The sequence below is a fragment of the Python bivittatus genome, unplaced genomic scaffold (genome assembly GCF_059951505.1).
Source record: "Python bivittatus isolate LINGU-HERP-01145 unplaced genomic scaffold, Pbiv_v1 ctg000480_np1212, whole genome shotgun sequence".
Taxonomy (NCBI): domain Eukaryota; kingdom Metazoa; phylum Chordata; class Lepidosauria; order Squamata; family Pythonidae; genus Python; species Python bivittatus.
In genome coordinates, this window is record NW_028277075.1 from 100168787 (window position 1) to 100186272 (window position 17486).

A 17486-nucleotide genomic window follows, 5' to 3' on the forward strand; every position below is an offset into this window, starting at 1 on the left:
AGGACTGAAGTCAGATCACAAGCTTGTTTCAAGATATGTAGATATGTACTTGCCATAGTAAGTTACATTATATTGAGTAGGACTTCTTCCAGTTAAGTGTGCATAAGATTGCAATCATGCATCCTGATCCTATGTATATATTTATTTAGAAGTAAACCTTCATGTGGTCAATTTGGCTAATTCCCAAGTGGCAAGGGAGCCTGTTGTTACACCATTAGTCATGACTACTACATTTAGTAGGATTGAAGCCACCAAAGACATTTTAATAACTTGATATTGCAGATGGAGAAACATCTGGAGCTGAGATAGAAGGAAGAGAAGAATCCTAGCAAGCCTATTAGATTCTCTGCCTCAGTTTATGAATGCATCATAGATTCAAATTCATCGATTCTCTGTTTAGTGTTTCCTTTCCGGATCTTCCGATAAGATATTGTGTTGTAACGAGAATAACTGTGCCGGGAGATATCATTTTTTTTCAGGGCATCTGGTTGCTCGTCGTATTTCTCAGTCTGAGAGGTACAGCTAGGACTGGTAGGAAGGCATTGGCTATTATTGCTTTCTTGCCTTTCTTTATGAGAATCCACTCTGTTTTCCTTTTGGGCTTCATCTTCTGCGCCATCCCAGTCTTCTTCTGTTGTGCTCTCATTGTCTTTTAACAGTGTTTCTTCTTTAATTTGCTCCCTGGCCTCATTCAACTGTATCTTTCCCTGTTCCTCATCTGTTTCCGTAGGGGTATAGATATCTTCATCCTGAAGGTTGGATGTGACATTTTCTTCCCCCTGAAATTCTTTAGTACTTAAAGGAGGAGTTTTCTCATGGAGCCCTGTAACAAATAACAATGCTCACAATGTAGCAACATGCTAGCAAGCAGACAGTGCAAGCTTGTCTGTCTCAACCCGTGGGTTCACTAAGACCTGCTCCTAGTAAGGGACTTCAGGATCATCACTTACTTGTGCTATTAACTTTTGGTGTACCCTTTTTGGGGTGGGGATGGGGGGGCTTCAGTCAGCCTTGACTCCCAGTAACTGCCTGGACAAGTCCATGTGGTTACCTAGGCAGCATTTTCAGAAGTGATACGCCCTTGCCTTCTTCCTAGGGCTGAGAAAGAATGATTGGCCCAAGACCACCCCCCTGGCTTTCATGCCTAAGGCAGGACTACAACCTGGTTTCTCCGTTCCTAATCCAACACCTTAACCACCACACCAAACTGGCTGTACTGGCTGTACAACTGAATTGGTGGACTAGCCTTATGTTTCCCATGTCTGTTGGAGACCATCACATCCTTGATTAGCTTTCTGCCTAGTGTGTCCACTAAAGTTTTGTCTTTTAGGTTAGCCATGATCCATAGACTGTATATTAGAGTTTATATTAAAGGTCCAACAATCCATTCAGGGATTCCTTCCCTTCCACAATAAAGGTAGCTCTGAGTTAGAGATACACTTAATTCTCAAGCTATTTGCCTTGCCCTTTGGACACACTGTGACAAGCTCTTTTCCACCTATGCTTTAATGCATTGTGCTAATTGCCTCTGTCTACCTTACACTATCACCAAGGCAGCAGTGTTCTAAATCTTCCTTTTGTTATTTTCAAATATTTACATGTAAGAAACACATAATGGACTTTGGCAGCTGTCCTCAATCTGATGTTCTCCAGATGTGTTGGACAACAACTTCCATTATTTCCAACAAATATAATCAGTACTTGTGTCAGTAGGGATGATGAACACTGAAATTTAATGCATCTGGAGGACCCCAAGTTGAGGTTGGTTGGTCTTGAACCAGGTTAGGAACCACATATACAAGTGTAAACAAAGGTCTCCAAAATAGCAGCCGATGTCCTGCACTGTCTTTGTCTTCATGTACTATGTGTATATTCTAGAGGTAACCTGCAGCCACGATCGCCATCAACATATTCAGAAATGTTAGTTCTCAAAGACCCTGAGGAAGGGAATTTTTAACAACAAACACCAAAGAAACATTAACAAGGCATATTTAAAAAACCAAGTGGAACATAATAAGGACAAAGATTTCTGAGAAGCAGATAAGAACATCTACTATAATAGATACCTTATCTGTAACATATAACCATCTTATTTTCTCAGCCACCCTGAGAAATTTACCAAGTAACATACAAAATCTTTAATAGTGCAGCCGTATATATGTGTGTGTGTGTGTTCAAAAGTGGGCCTCATTGTTGGCTTTTTTTATAGCTTGCAATTATTATTGGTCAGTCAGTACTAAATCTTGTATAAACGTCTATAACTTCTTGTCCCAGCAATATAATAATTCACCCACAGTTATCTAAGCCTTTTATCTCCACTCTCATTATTTTTTTGTTTGATTCTTTGAAGGTGGGAAGGGAGGAAATCAATGGGAGATTTTCTCAGGAACCAGAAAAAGACTTTGTATTTTATTCCCTTGTTACTGAACCAGCAAACACTAACATCTGCGTGTGATTCCCACAAAAATATACTGTAGGTTTGAAGATAATTGAGTTGAAGCCTTTGCTGGAGGTGTTCACTAAAGTCACATTGTAAAAGTTCAGTGCATATATGTCAGCACTGCAAAACAGACAGAAATAGCATCTTCTTGTGCCCCTTCATGCCACTGGATAAGTATGGCTTCTGGCATGCAGTTAAAGTGGCTCTAAATGAATGGAATGATTTGCCAAGCCTAGTGATGTGAAATGTGAATCATCACATAGCACTAATGCAGTGTGAAGGCTGTGAAATCAGACACTTAGCAAGCCCCGTGCAAGCAAAAGCCTTCACTGAACAAAGTTAATTCAACCTGATTTGTAAAATTGCATTTGCACAAGCCTTGTGCATTAATCTCTATGGGGAAGAAGTAGTAGTAAAAGTTTTTTCATTCAATATGAGGTAATCTATATGCCAGGACATACCATGCACCTGATCATTTTGGAGAAATCTATGCTTAGAAAGAACTGCAGTCACTTTGGGATAAGGAGAACAGTGAAGGTTCAATAACGTCACCTATTTATTGGTCATTTTAGCTGGCCAGACATCTCTTGAATGCCAGTATCCTGCTACCTTCAGCTGTGTGGTTAACATGGTAACCCTCTCTTTCCTTAATGGAAAAATTATGAAGAGGCTGAAAAAAAACCAGGACCACCTCTAGACATAAACAATCAACAGATGGCAGAGATGGGTAGTAGCTTATCTAATAAATGACAGCTCAGTCCAGGTTGCAGAAAACACAGGAAGAAGAGAGTCAGACTTTCAAAGAGATTCTACCTTCATGACCTCACTAATCCAAGAGGGCTGGAGATTCCTATCACAGTTTCCAGGATTTTATACTTAAGTCATAATTCTTGCATTGAAATGTCTTGTTGAAGTCTGTATGATTCTTGCTTCCTTGATTTTGCCCTGCTATAAGGGGCTTGACACTTTATGCCTATATAAAAATGCACAGAGATTAATTGCATAAATGAGGAAAATGTACCAACCTGCAGAGATCCTCAGACAGGCGCTGGGTTCATACATAAAACTAACCCAGAAGGTGTTGTTTTTGGCTTAGCCTCTTGTGGGAAGCCAGTGAGTGTGCTTTATTTAGCAAATTAAGCAAACCATGGCTAGTGCAATGTGTGAGCCCCACTAATGTTTGCTAAGCAACATTTGCCAAATTCTTGTTTAGATAAAGAAGAGTCATTTGAACCCAGGTACCATCTTTTCAGAACATTCTGTGAAGCACAGAGCTCCACTAGGGCTGTACGAAGCCTTGTTAACATTTTCTCTAGGAGGTATCTGATGAAGAGAGATTCGGGGCATGCAGGTCTTAGAATGACATTCCAAATGAACTGTTATGGGGGGTGGGTATGTGTTTTTTTGCTTTTTAGAAGTGTCTTATATTTCACATCTCTAGAAATATAATAAGCAATGAAACTGCCTATCACTAGGCTTCATCTGAGGCAATTAGCAGGAGAGCCTTCCTTAGTAGCCTCATAGTAATAAGGGTGAAAAAACATACTTATTGTAACTGACAGAAGAATAATCATAAGGAACAAGAGGAAGAGACGCTACCAAGACAAAGGTGAGATAAAAGAAATCAGAGTCCGGGCCAGAACTATAATCTGAGGAAACATCTCAGACAAGACCCTTCCTAGTTCTCATGATGATAAAGGAAGGGAGGGAGGAAGCACATTCAGACTTGCAAGGTTCTATAACCTTATAATAAAAGTAGTATTAGCTGCATGACTTTGGTTTCCTAATCTGGTCTACCTCAAAGGACTGACAGTTATTCTTCCACCCTGATTGCAACTACAGAGAACTGGTCAGTGACCCTGTTTATGGTGATCCAATCTTTCCTGTGTAAGAAGGGATCTGGGGAATACCTGCAGGGCCATTGTGAAGACCATTCTAGGCTTCTGTCAGATAAAGTTGCTTGGATTCACTTAGAGTTGGACTCTAACTGTACAGGTCCTATGAAGATGCCTGAGGTGTGGTCTTGCCAGATTATCTGGGAAAAGTTTGAACCTGTTAGTCTTGATGCAGTGGACAGGGTCCTCAGAGCTGTGAGTTCAGCCACTTGAGCTTTAGATTCATATCCTTCTTGGTTGGTGAAGGCCTCCTGGAAGGTGTCATGTGGCTGGTCTATGTAGTGGTTAATGCCTTTCTGAAGAGGGGTGCTGCTGCCTGTTTTGAAAGAGGAGGATTTTTTTGCCCAAAAGGCCACTGCTTGACCCAGCAGTACTGGACAATTTTTGTCCAGTCTCCCACCTTCGCCTTTCAGGGAAAGTTGTTGTGAAGGTGGTCAGCTTCAGGTCCACAGAGGAACCTGAAGGAAATAGATTATCTGGATCATTTTCAGTCAGGTTTCAGACCTGGTTACAGCACTGAAACCGTATTGATTGCACTTGTTGATGACCTTTGGTGCAGGATGGTTGGTGGCTTTTGATACCATCAGTCATGGTATACTTGGGAGGCATGGTGCTACAGTGTTATCCTCCTTCCTCTGGAGCCAGTTCCAGTCAGTACTGGTTGGTGGGAAGAGATCAAGCTCAAGGCCCCTTCTTTGTGGGCTTCCTCCAGGTTCTACTCTCTCCCCTCTTCTCTTTAATACCTATATGAAGCCACTGTGGGAGGTCATCCACTGACACTTGCCAAGTTATAATGTGCTGATGATACCCAAGTATATATCTCTGCCCTGGGTCAACCAACTGATGCTGTCAAGGTTCTGTCCCAGTGTCTGGAGGATGTGGGGATCTGGCTGGAGAAGAACAAGCTCCAGCTTAACTCTGGTAAGACCGAGTGGCTGTGGGTTTTGAGCACACCTCCCCTGCTCAATCCAGTGAGTTTTTATCTTTATCTCTGAATGGGGTAACACTCCTCCAAACGGAGTTGGTGAAAAACTTGGGGGTCCTTCTGGACTCATGGTTTCTACTCAAAGAACAGGTGGCAGCAAAGGGCTTTGTAAAGATTCATCTTGTGCACCAGTTGTGCCTGTTGCTGGACCAAGAGGCCTACCCATGATAACTCATGCCTTGGTCACCTCCCAGCTGGATTACTGTAATGTGCTCTACATGGGCCTGGCCTTGAAGAGCATTCAGAAGCTGCAGCTGGTTCAGAATGTTGCAGCATGGGCAGTTTGGGGCACTCAATGATATGCCCATGTAACACTTCTGCTCTGTGAGCTGCACTGGCTCTCAGTGGGCTTTTTGGGTGCAATTCAAGGTCCTGGTTGTCACCTATGAAGCCCTACATGACGTGGGGCCAGGATATTTGTGAGACCATCTGTCTCCACTCATTTCTGCTTGCCCCACCAGAACTAGTAGGATTGGAATTTTCTAAGTCCCTTTCATTAGGAAATATCATCTTGTGGAATTTAGGAGTGCCCTTGTTGCAAGGAAAGTATAGAAGATTTTACCCATTATTTATTGTACTGCCCTATTTCTGCTTCAGCACGTGGAAAAATTCTGGATCCCCTTTTGATAAGAAAATAACTTTGGCCTGATGCATTCAAAATTGAATATCTAATAAATTTAGACAAGGAGACACTGCTATGGAAATTAGCAAGCTTTGCACAGGCTACTGCTAAACGGAGATAATATTTTATCAAATGTTCCTAATGTTTTCTAATATTTAATCGGTTGTAATAACACCGTTTTAATGTTTATACTGATTTTGGTATATTTTAATGTATTTTATGAATGTATGGCCTCTTTTGTGCAGGTTTTACCTTATTTGTTACGACCTGTGGTCAAAACAATAAATAAATTGAATTGAATTTAGGAGTCATGCCTTCTCAGTTGTGGTGCCTGCCCTATGGAACAGTGTTCCCCCTAGAGATAGAATAGCCTTGATTCTTAAGCAGTTCCCCCCCTCCCAGTCCTTGAGTGGTGGGGTGGGGATGCTAGGTGGAAATTGGTCCCTTGGATGGAACGTAATCAACTATATGTCCAGGTAACAGCTCTCAAAGAACAGATCCAGGAAAGATTCTGTCAGCTACAGGAATATCACAAGTACTGGTGAGGATGAATTTTTCCTCTTTGTTCACCCATGAGTTTAATACACATTATTGTTTGTTTGTTTGCTTCCTATCAGATATCAGCAGGAAACAGTGGCATGGTGCAAAACAAAACACCTGCCTCTGTATGATCACCTTGATTTACAATAATGCCTTGTAAATGCCTTTCTGGTGAGGAACATGTGTCCTACAGGCATTCTTAGAACATTATTGAAAAGTTCACTGCTTCTCGTGAAAGTATGCCCACTTGCTCCAAAAGGAAGGCAAAGATAAACTGGGTAGAAAAGAGAATTGGGGGGGCCTGGAGAGAGTGGCATTTTATGAATGATCATGGCAGCCATTTTGTGTCTAAGCAAGCCCTTCCCCATGGCATCCATTTTGTGAGAGTACCTATGATGTGTTTTAAAAATTACAAATGTGCCTCCAGTCCAAAAAAATGACCAATCTTGAATGGGGACTAGATATACTGCTCCTGGTCATTGCTGCTTATAGTGGGTCAGCTCAAAAATGTTGTCACAAGCTACCTAGAATTCTCCAATCAACATCTGTTGGTGTATTTGGGGCAGGATAGAAATTGATAACTGACAAAATAAACAGAGCTCTCCTGTTTCCTCTTCTTTGATATATTCAGTGTCTGTGTATACGAACTATACTATAAATTCCTGAATTTCAGGAAAGCAATGGGCAGCAATGTACTTCAAAACACAAAAAGGAAATCACCTGGTAGTTAACCATTTCTCCCCCAACACTCTCCTCATAAGTATTTTCCCACCCCAGGGGCTGCTTTATCCCCATAATAAAGATTCCCATAAAGGCTTGGGGAATATTCCCTTTCAAAGTTAATCATGGCTTTGGCAGACCATCTTAAATGAAACTGCAACAACAGGATAGGGTTAACCCTTCTCATGGCTGTTTGATTCTGCCACTCTCTCACACACCTATGGCACTATTTGAGAAGCCATAATGGACATTTCATCAACTGTGTTGGGGAAAATATGCCCAGTTTTCCATACAAAATATACTATACTATTGACTATTCTTAAATCTATTTCAGAGTCATGCCCACTTTGCTACAAGAGCAGGAATCTAATTTTACCCCATAAATATATTACCTATGTGCCTGGCCTAAAGTTCTGACCAGCTTCTTATTAACTGCTGTCTTCAAAAGATTAGCTAAACAACCCCTCTTCTTTCCAGCAGTATTATTTTTATTGTGTATCCAGTAACTAAATGGATTTATCATACAAACAAAGTATTCTAGACAAGAGCTAATCATGTCAGCGCTTTGGGGTAGGCAAGAAAGGTCAAGAAACAGCCATGGCAGAGATTCCAGGAATGCTCCTCTACCCTGTTATACCAAACAAAATCAAGATGGGGTTATTTTGAATTTCTTTCTCATGCTTTCTTCTTTCCCAGCATGGAATAATCCTTTCTGAAAGTCCCCCCTTAATGGTTCATTCATTTCTTCCCCATTCCCAAGACCAGGAATGATCTACTTTCTTTCACTACTTTTGAAGTATATTCCCCTGATATCAGCTAAGGCCAAGTCTGGCCTCTAGCCCAGGAGAAAAAATGTAGACTTCTAATCTATTCCTATAAGAAATCATTTCTCAGTCGATCCATTCATATGTGTTGGATTACTAACCTCATGCCATGATCTCCAGCCCAGCTTGGCCAGTGCATAGAGTTATAGTCCAACCTACCTTGAGAGTACTGGCTTGAGAGATGCTGCTAGATAGCAAAATTAGGCTAAAGTGAAATCCTCATACTTTGATGGAGCATAACTGCAATTGATTTAAATTTGGAGCAGAGTAAAATCAAATTGAACCCACTGTTCTTAAACCAGGTTAGATCATGCTGTAATTCACAAAATCCATGATGTTTCTTTACTTCCAAAAACTAAGTCTACTTCTCACCATCTCTGGATTCTTCTTCCCAGATTGTTGATTCCTGGTAAAAGAGACAATTTTTTTCTTCATTTTTTCCCTCTGGCTTTCCTTGAAAAGATATAAAGTATAAAAGTGACATTTCCCTAAAAACAAGGGTTAGTGATTATAACTGCAGTTATTAATTCCTTCACCATACAATTCAGCTGGAGCTCTCAGTGAACTGACTTACAATTAAACTGATTTTTTAATGGCACACTAAAGTCTTATAAGTAAAGTCAGTTAAAATTAATTGAATTTACCAGCCTTGGGCAAAATTCAGCCAAAATAAAACCCTTTGAAATCAGGCTAATTTCAACAAGAACATGTAATACATGATTACATTTCCTGAATTTGAAATAAATGAGAATTAAAAATAGTCTTATCTAGACCTTATCTAAAATAAGGAATGTGTTTGTTTGTTTACATCCTTTTTGACAGCTCAACAGATTTTTTTGAATGTCATTTGTAACCTTGGGTCACTGATATTCATTTGCAAAAAATGACTTTATAATATTTCAGAAGCAAATTAAAGCAAAATGCATATTCATTATCTATTTTTTTCTCTAAAGCCACTGGAAAGAAAAACGTTACCAAAGTCATTTTACCTTGATGTTCTTTTGTACCATCTGAAACTTCGTGCGCTGAATCCTCTGCCAACTGTTTGTCACCTTCTTGATTTTCTTCTATAAATGGAGAGCCAGGATTGATCTCTGTAATTTCATACGGAAGTATCTCAGAAGAATTAGCTAGTTGATCAATAATATCAATGACCTGGCGCTGAGGTTTTTCAGAAGACAGGTTCCGATTAAATTCAGACATACTGGTTGGAGTTTGGATATCTTCTGTCATGATTACAGTAGCGTCCAATTGCTTTCTTGTAGATTTGAATCCAGTGACAATTAAAAATCCTATAATTATTGCAGTATTCCAACCAACTCTTCTGTGTGGGTTTGTGGGTGTGTGAGTGTGTGTTGAATAAAGAATTGTTGAAGAATCAACAAGCTTCCCTTCCCTTGAAATTGTTGCAACCAAAATAGAGAATAGATTTGCCTTGGATTTGTCAGGGCTCTCCTCACAAGACACCAGCCAATCAGTAGCTCCCCTGTCACTTAGCCTTTCCGTTGCATAATAAATGCACCATTTTCAATTTACATAAACAAACAATCTACAAGCAACAAAGCTTTTTGTGCTGGCATGCAAAGCCGAGCTTTCCGCATGTCAGCCCCACAGAAATAAGCAGAGATTTTGTCCACCTACCATAAAGCTTCTTTGTCTGATCGCCTTGAAACAAGAGTGGTGATTGTCCCAACCTTTTAATCTACACCAAGTGACCACCTTGAGGCACAGTACTGCTGTATAACCAGCTTAACATTCCCAAATAGGTTAAATGTTCTGGTTAAACCTTGAACTCTTCTGGATCAGACAAAGAATTCATTTGACATTTGTGAAAGGATAAAAGCAGGCACTGGGTAAATTTGCATGTGTTTGCATCACTTTTTTCAAGTAGTGTTATTGTGGGTACAGTATATTCTCCTCTCCTCTCCTCTCCTCTTCTCCTGCTGTTAAAAAATAAAGTCTTACATATGGTAATAGTGTTTTAAAAGAATGAATGGATTAAAAAAAAAAAAGGTGGCCGAAAGGTGAAGTTCTGTTGCTGATGATGTCAAAGGAGACATTTTTAGGGTGCTTCAGTCAAGGCAGCAAATGGGAATTTACCATTTAGTGACACAACCATCAAACGGATCTTGAGGGTCCATCTTCAGTTCTATTCCTCCCAGGTTCTAAATGTTTCAGTGGGTTCCATGAAGATCTCTGTCATTACAGGTCAGGGCTGCCACCCAAGTGTCCTTTCTCCACCCCAGGTCTCAGTGAATAATAACAAAGAAATTAATTTACAGTATTGCTGCACCACAAAACCGCAGAACACTCCAGGTACACTACCTGTCTCCAGCATGGGATATCCAGATTCCAGAGACTATTTGGCATAGGTATCTTATACAACAACCTGTAACATTTTTGGGGGGGGATCTCCAAACAAGCTCTAGTGATGCACTGCAAGACCCTTTTCTGGTGGATATGACTCTGTATCCCCAAGGCATTACAATTGCATGTCTTGTTTGCCCTGCCCAGCTGCGAAGATGCCCCACTACCTGTCTGTTGAGGACGTGAACACACAGCATCCTCAGCTGGCCCCAGCCCACCAGAAGAGCAGCCTCTACCGATCTTTTTTGCTCCCGATCAAAAGTGGAATCTTCACATTTCTGCCAGCACAAGCCTTGTAGCTCATGAGCTTTAATGATAGAATAAACAGGTTAGAAGTAAATATTTTATAAAATTCAGCAAGGGGAAACATAGATTTACCTCCATAGAAAGACAATTTGTTATGTTGAATGACATTCCCAGTGAACATTTGTGTGTTGTATTTTTCTCTATTTTTTCTTTCCACAGTCCATCTGTTAGGCTCAGTTCCAACACTGGGAAATGGAAGAAAAGCCCAGAAGCCTTAGGTGGTCCCTGAGCTTCGGCTAGTAACTGAGTCTCTGATTACTGATGGTCAGTCATTGTCATCACTGAGAAACAGTGAGCCAAGTGGAAAGGTTCATGAATGCCATAGCTGTCTGGGCAAATAAAATGTGTCATGAAGCAATAGATCTTGCACATGGCAACATTCATGCAGGAAGATCTCTTTCCCTACTGCAGGGAAATGGCACTGCCTGAAAGCTATGTCCCCAAGGAATTGCCTGCTTTCCTATCTGCCCATGCTCAGATTGCAATCTGTGATGGGGTTTTCACATTGTGTTAAACCATGGTTTATTTAACTATGGATTATTGGCCATGATTTACTAAATAAAACCACAGTTGGGATTCACAGATAATGAGCCATGTTTTACCAATGCCACCCCTGGGTTCATACAACATGCTAAGCCCTAGCTAAATATACTGCATTATTGTTTGGTATGTTGTGTTAAAATCAGGTTCTGCTCTCTGTACCTTTACATCAGATTCAAATGGCAATGACCAGATGTAAGATTTTAGAGCTCCAGAGCTCCATTACACTGAGATGCTTGCCTATTGAGATGGACCTTGGTCTCAATAAATCCAATTTCTAAACGTTTCATATCTGGCATACCTTGTACCTGCAGCTGGAAATATAGGTCCTATTCTTCTTATTGGAGTCTTACATTCTTTTCTAGTTACTTTGCTACTTCAGGTGCAAAACTAGATAGTGCCTCGTTTCCAGCCACTGTACAGAACTTGGCTGCAGTTGAACCTTATTTCAACATGGAAGATGGGATGGGATCCTCCTCTGGATTTGAGATAACAGGTTAGCTTAAAGTCATAGGGCAGGTTGGGTATGATACGCAGCTCAGAACAACAATGCCAGGGAATAGTTCAGGAGGATCAGTTGGGAGGCTCCAGCATCTACTGCATGAAGTGATCACCTTACTCTGCCTAATAGTACAGCTAGTCCTGTCCTCAAGCCACTTGGGACAAGTTCTTCCTTTGGCCTTGAATCAGGTTCATGACTGGGGGATTCTCAGACAAGACTCACAACTGAACCCATTTACTAATGAGGGGTGGAGTTGAGAGGGCACCCAGAATGAGAGCGCAGGTGCCACTTTTTTGCATAGAACCCTTGTTAGCAGGCAATCCAGTGTGTATACAAATACATAGGAAATGGGTAATGTTCTGTAGACAGTCAAGTATAAGTAATGGCCCATGAAGTCTACACTGACTCCTGGTGACTACAGGGACAAATCTGTGCAGTTTTCCAGAAGTAGCTTGTTATTGCCTTCTTTCTAGACTGAGTGACTGGCCCAAACTCACCCAGCTGCTTCATGCCTAAGGCAAGACTGAAACTTGTGGTCTCCCAGTCTCAAGCTGATGCCTTAAACATTAAACCAAACACAGGAGTGTTTCTCCTGGGCTTGAGAATTTCTGCGATGCTCCTAAGCTGCAGCATTTCCCTAACATGTTGTTCTAAAAGATTATCTATAAGCTTTACATCTGTTGCTGAGAACAATAATAAGCCTATACATAATAATAAGGGTAATAAGGGGGTAGCAAAAATCTGAGGTTCTAGATTTCATTCAGTTGTTTCAGATTCTATGGGGCTATGTCTGTGCCTCTCCCCTCACCCTGCCCCCATTCATTTAGGGAATCAACCATGGATTTGAAAGAACATCGCTTTTTTGTAATGGCTCACTCCAGTCCAGATTTAGGGGTTTTCTTTAGAAAATAGGCCCTCGTTTCAATTGTGCCATTTGTTTTAGCATTAACAAGTAGCAGCATTTAATTGGTCTAATTTGGGCTCAGAAGCTAAGCAGGGTCTAGCCCAGTGTTTCTCAACCTTAGGAACTTTAAGATGTGTGGACTTCAACTCCCAGAATTCCTGGTATGGCTGGCTGGGGAATTCTGGGAGTTGAAGTCCACACATCTTAAAGTTCCTAAGGTTGAGAAACAACTGGGCTAGCCTGATTAGTAGTTGCTGGAAGAACTATCAAGGGATCCCAGGGATATAAGCTAGACCAGGAAGGAAGGAAATGGCAAACCATTTTTGCATTTTTCTAAGAAAATTGTATGACATTACCAGAAACTTAGTTCAACCCAAAGAAGACTTTACTTTTACTATCATACTATTTTTTTTTCTTGGAGCATCACATAGTATATTAAATACCTGACCCTTCCCATTGCATCTAGACTTAAGACAACATTATCAAAGAAGTTTCTTAAGGCTGCTTATCAGGCGTCCATATTTGTAGCCCTCAATCCACCCCCCAGCCAAAAAGACGGATGACCTCTCCTACGTGGGGTGTGAAAAGAAGTGCTTTCAGAAGGTAAACTCTGGAATAGGGAGAACATATTCTTGTGGAAGCACATTAAGAAAGAGCTGACATGGTTATCTGAGCTGCAAATAAGGAGAGATAAGAAATTAGAAAATAATGGATGCCTTAATTTTTTTAAAAAAAAGCATTTCTATTAGCTTTTCTAGGACTGTGTTGGAACAACACTGTTCTATTTGTCTTTTGTTCTGCAAACCTAAAATTAAAATGGTATTATCCAGCTGGAAGCACATTAAGAAAGGAAAGATATCCGTTGACTGTTAGATGTCCTTCTCTGACTCTCTGATGTCTTTTCTGGATAGCCCTGCTGTTAGCAGCGGCACCTGTTGGTCGAAAGCAATGCGCATTTTCAGTGAAACGGCAGATGGCAGCACCTAGCTGGAAAAAACCCAGAGATGGCATGAATAGCCTTCTAAGCAAGTATGACGAACATCTGGGGCAAACCCACAAAGTATGACCACGCTGCGAGTCTGGGATCGACCAGTAAGGTCCAGCTTTCATTACTGATTAATAAGACAAACGGAGGCAAATGATTGGATGTTAATGACTGATCAAAACACCTTTGCAACAATTCACAGGGCATGTTCAAATAAGCTGCCTGACAATAGCAGCTGATTCCTACAGATCTGTCTGTCTGTCTGTCTGTCTGTCTGTCTATCTATCTATCTATCTATCTATCTATCTATCTATCTATCTACCTATCTATCATATTTATGTAGCCGCCCATCTCATGCAAGGTGACTCTGGGCGGCGTACAACAATTTAAAAAATAAATACATAAAAAACTATATATCAAAAAGTGTAAAAACACACAAAAACAGGAGGGGATAAAATTAATAAGGGGGCCATCATAAAATCTCCCCATCTCAGTTGTCCTCTTTATCCAGAGATCAAGCAGGAGATGAAGAAACCACCTGCTTTCCAGAGTATCAAGAAAACCTAGGCTTAAAACCTAGCCTCAGGAAAAAGGACAAAATGTATATCACCTAGAAAGGATGGACAGCTTGCTTGTGAAAATCTACCAGTAGATGACAAAAGGAGCATGGGGGTTCTTCATCAAGCAGCCTTATGGATTAGGTGTTTCTCTGGAGCACTATTGGAGAGCAAACATCTGGGAGGACAACTTATCGATTAAAGAGCTTGAAGGAAGCTGTTCTTCTTCCTCACCTACTCCTTTTTCAGTCAAAAAGAATGCATTCAAACCTTAACTTAGAGGGGTTTTTTTTTTAAATATACAAATTTGGTTAATTCATCTTTAATAATGTGCAGGTAACATCACAGAACAGCTGGAAATATGTCTGCTCAATGCTGAAGATAACTAAAACCACCTCGAACCGAAATAGGACACATATTTTTTTGATTCTTCAGACTTTCCTCTCCCCAGTTTTTGGCATTTTTGTATCTCTTTGGAATGCTGCTTGAAAGGAGGAAGGGTTTTGGGGGGGGGGGGGCACGGACAGAAGGGAACTCGACTGTGATCCATTCTCCAAATCCTGTGGCATGTCATTGATTAATTGCAGCGTGCCATATGGAAATGTACATAAATATCCTGTTCAGCTTGTCTACCAATTAATCATGTAGTTCAGCAAATGACTTCTTATCATGTGGCAAGCAGTGTGCCACACGCTAGAAGGATATATCTCCACTTAAAATTAATATGTGTGTGTGTGTGGCAGGGTGGGTTTTGCCTTCAGTGGTGTTGTTACACAAGTCAACTCAGGTGATATGCTTTCAGCACCACACAATCCCTGTGTATCTGCTTCCCGCCACAAAGAAAACACACAGGTGTGTCAAAAAGCTCTCTCTGGTCAGCAGCGGAGCCAAAGGACTGTGGTTTCCTCTCACAACTGTGTTGCTCCTGGAGTGCAGATCATCATGACTGGTCCCCCCGTCTCTGATTTTAGGAAGGACATCAAGAAGTACCTCTTTCATTTAGGTTTCAATGAGGATATAGGGGTAGTTTTTAGTTTGTATGAATGATTCATGTTTTATTTATTATTTTCACTATGATTTTATTGTGCTTTTTATTAATAATGTGCATTTGTGTTGTGTTTGGAGACTGTTGTTAAGCGTGCTTTGTGGTGGAAAGGTGAGATAGATATATAATAAAAATCATTGTTATCGACTTCACATGTACAAATTAAATATTTTTCTGTGAACATATTCCTCTCCAATGCCTATTTTCATGTTAAAAACTGAACCTCAACAAAAATTCAGCCTGTCAATTCCAGGCTTTTAACTGCAAGTCACATCACTTTCCAGATGTAAGGATAGCCTGGGAGATCTTCTATGACCAGTAATGTTGCAAAAAGTTGTTTGGAGTCAAGTGGCGCCTAAACTGAATAAATGAAGGCAAATTAAATATCAGAATGCAACCACTGAAATCTATGGCAAGGAAATAAAGTCAGCGATGCAGCATAATTCATTAGATTTCCTATGCATTTACAGATTGCTTTATACAAGGAAGGCCAAACTGCTGTTCACTCGCTGTTCCCCTTTGATTTTCTCTCCTTTCCCCAGTATATACGTCATGACTTTCAGACTTGCTTCTTCCTCAAAGAGTGAAACCTTATGAATATACTGGAAGAAGGAACCTGATGAAGAGTGAAACCTATGACAGAGATGGCAGGTCTTTCCTAAGCAACTGCACAGAAACCCGTTGCCTGTTTAACAAGTGAGCAGCAGGTAGTAGCATCATGTCATTTTATTCATCTACTATCTTTCTTCTCAGACGAACTCCAAGTGGATAAAAATGGCTTTCCAGTGGTTATTTCATGATATTAGTCCTTCCAGGACTGGGGGCAGGGGGTGTGCGTGTGTTAATCATATATGGGGTGCAAAGAATTCCAATGCCCAGTAGATGGCAGCAAAGAGTTTCCTGTGTCACTTCGCTCCCATCTAGTACTTTGGTTGTCTCTATTTTTACAGCCCAGACAGGGCAACCTGGGAGAAATCTGTTTCAGTGAACCATGAAAAAAAAAATAGAGTGATGCCCCCAATAATGCAAATGCATAATTGGGATATTAGCAATTTCAGAAGTGTATTGATCTGAATTAGTTCATTAATTAATTGGAAGAGGGAAAAGTCAGTACCTTATGCAAAGGGGGATGGAGGATAATGCTAAGGAAATGCGGTCCTAATTGATCAATAGGAGAAAAAGGAGCCCCTGCTTCATAATGCAAGGAAGAATGACAAAAGCACAGAAGCAGCTAGCTGGGGACTGAGCGCTTTAATAGGAAAAGCAGACTAAGAACTTTAAGTTTACATCTTTCATTATTGTAAAATATTTTATTGGCTTGTAATGGCTGTGCCATTCCAAAGCCTCAAAGCAATGAAGTCACAAGAAAAGAATAACAATAAGATACAGGATGGCATTGCAAGACAGTAACAAGAACAATATCTGTGGTGGTGCAGCTCTAATTCCTGTATTCATCTCCCAAGGCTTTCCAGAAAAAGGCTGGTGTGGGTCTTCCGGGCTGTGTGGCCGTGGCCCGGAAGACCCACACCAGCCTTCGTATGCCGGCCGTGAAAGCCTTCGACAATACGCTTTCCAGAAAAGTTGGGTCTTCTGGATGGGGGGAGCCATTCTTGCCTTTGGGATAAGCTGTTTCAAAGGCGGGGAGCAGCCGCCAAGAATGCCTGTCTCCGCGCCCCTCCTCATCGTATCTTCAGCAGTTGGGAGGGTCTCTAAGCCCTGAGCCACATTGGTCTTTATACATAATGACCAGCACCTTGGTTTGCATTTGCAAACAAAAGGGCAATCAGTGCAACTCCGACAGCAACAGTGTCATATGACAATATTGTGATTGTCCTGCGAGTACGTGGGAAGAAGCATTTTGTAGCTGCAATTTCTGCATGGTCTTCAAGGGCAGCTCCAAGTAAGAGTAAATTGTCACAATCCAATCCAATTAAATTAAGTTACTCCTCTTTAACCAAAGGTCTCAGGCCACTGTATAAAACCAACTCAGGATGAGGATGGGAGTTCCCTGTCTGAGGGCAGCTTCTTTCTGACCTCTTAGGAATAAATCTGGGATCGTCTCTCACAGTCACAGAGCAATAGCCTAAAAATGCAGTACTGTAATCTTGTGCAGGAGCTTTCTAATGGAGCAAGGCAGGCCTAGGGCTTGTTATCACCACCAACTGGCCAAAACAATAGAGTTTGATCTAATTATACATAATCACAAATTCCACCTAATTAAAAAGCTCCAGGAAGTCCTCCATTTGCCCCAAAG

General features: G+C 41.0%; 1 protein-coding gene across 1 annotated transcript; it reads right to left on the reverse strand.

The window, feature by feature from the left end:
- Nucleotides 1–306: 306 nt before the first annotated feature.
- Nucleotides 307–9305, reverse strand: ERMN (ermin). Its single transcript, XM_088145183.1, has 3 exons — nt 9016–9305; nt 8399–8479; nt 307–823 (listed from the first exon to the last, which is right to left on the reverse strand). The coding sequence occupies exons 1-3, from the start codon at nt 9257–9259 to the stop codon at nt 357–359; spliced, it is 792 nt and encodes a 263-aa protein (XP_088001309.1). The 5' UTR covers nt 9260–9305; the 3' UTR covers nt 307–356.
- Nucleotides 9306–17486: the final 8181 nt, after the last annotated feature.

What these genes read in the sequence shown, in the direction of transcription:
- ERMN (XM_088145183.1), bottom strand. Translation starts at nt 9,259, where the DNA reads ATGACAGAAGATATCCAAACTCCAACCAGTATGTCTGAATTTAATCGG. An exon ending in TGGTACAAAAGAACATCAAG is followed by an intron (nt 8,480 to 9,015) that starts GTAAAATGACTT and finishes TATCTTTTCAAG; the next exon opens with GAAAGCCAGAGGGAAAAAAT. An exon ending in GGAAGAAGAATCCAGAGATG is followed by an intron (nt 824 to 8,398) that starts GTGAGAAGTAGA and finishes TATTTGTTACAG; the next exon opens with GGCTCCATGAGAAAACTCCT.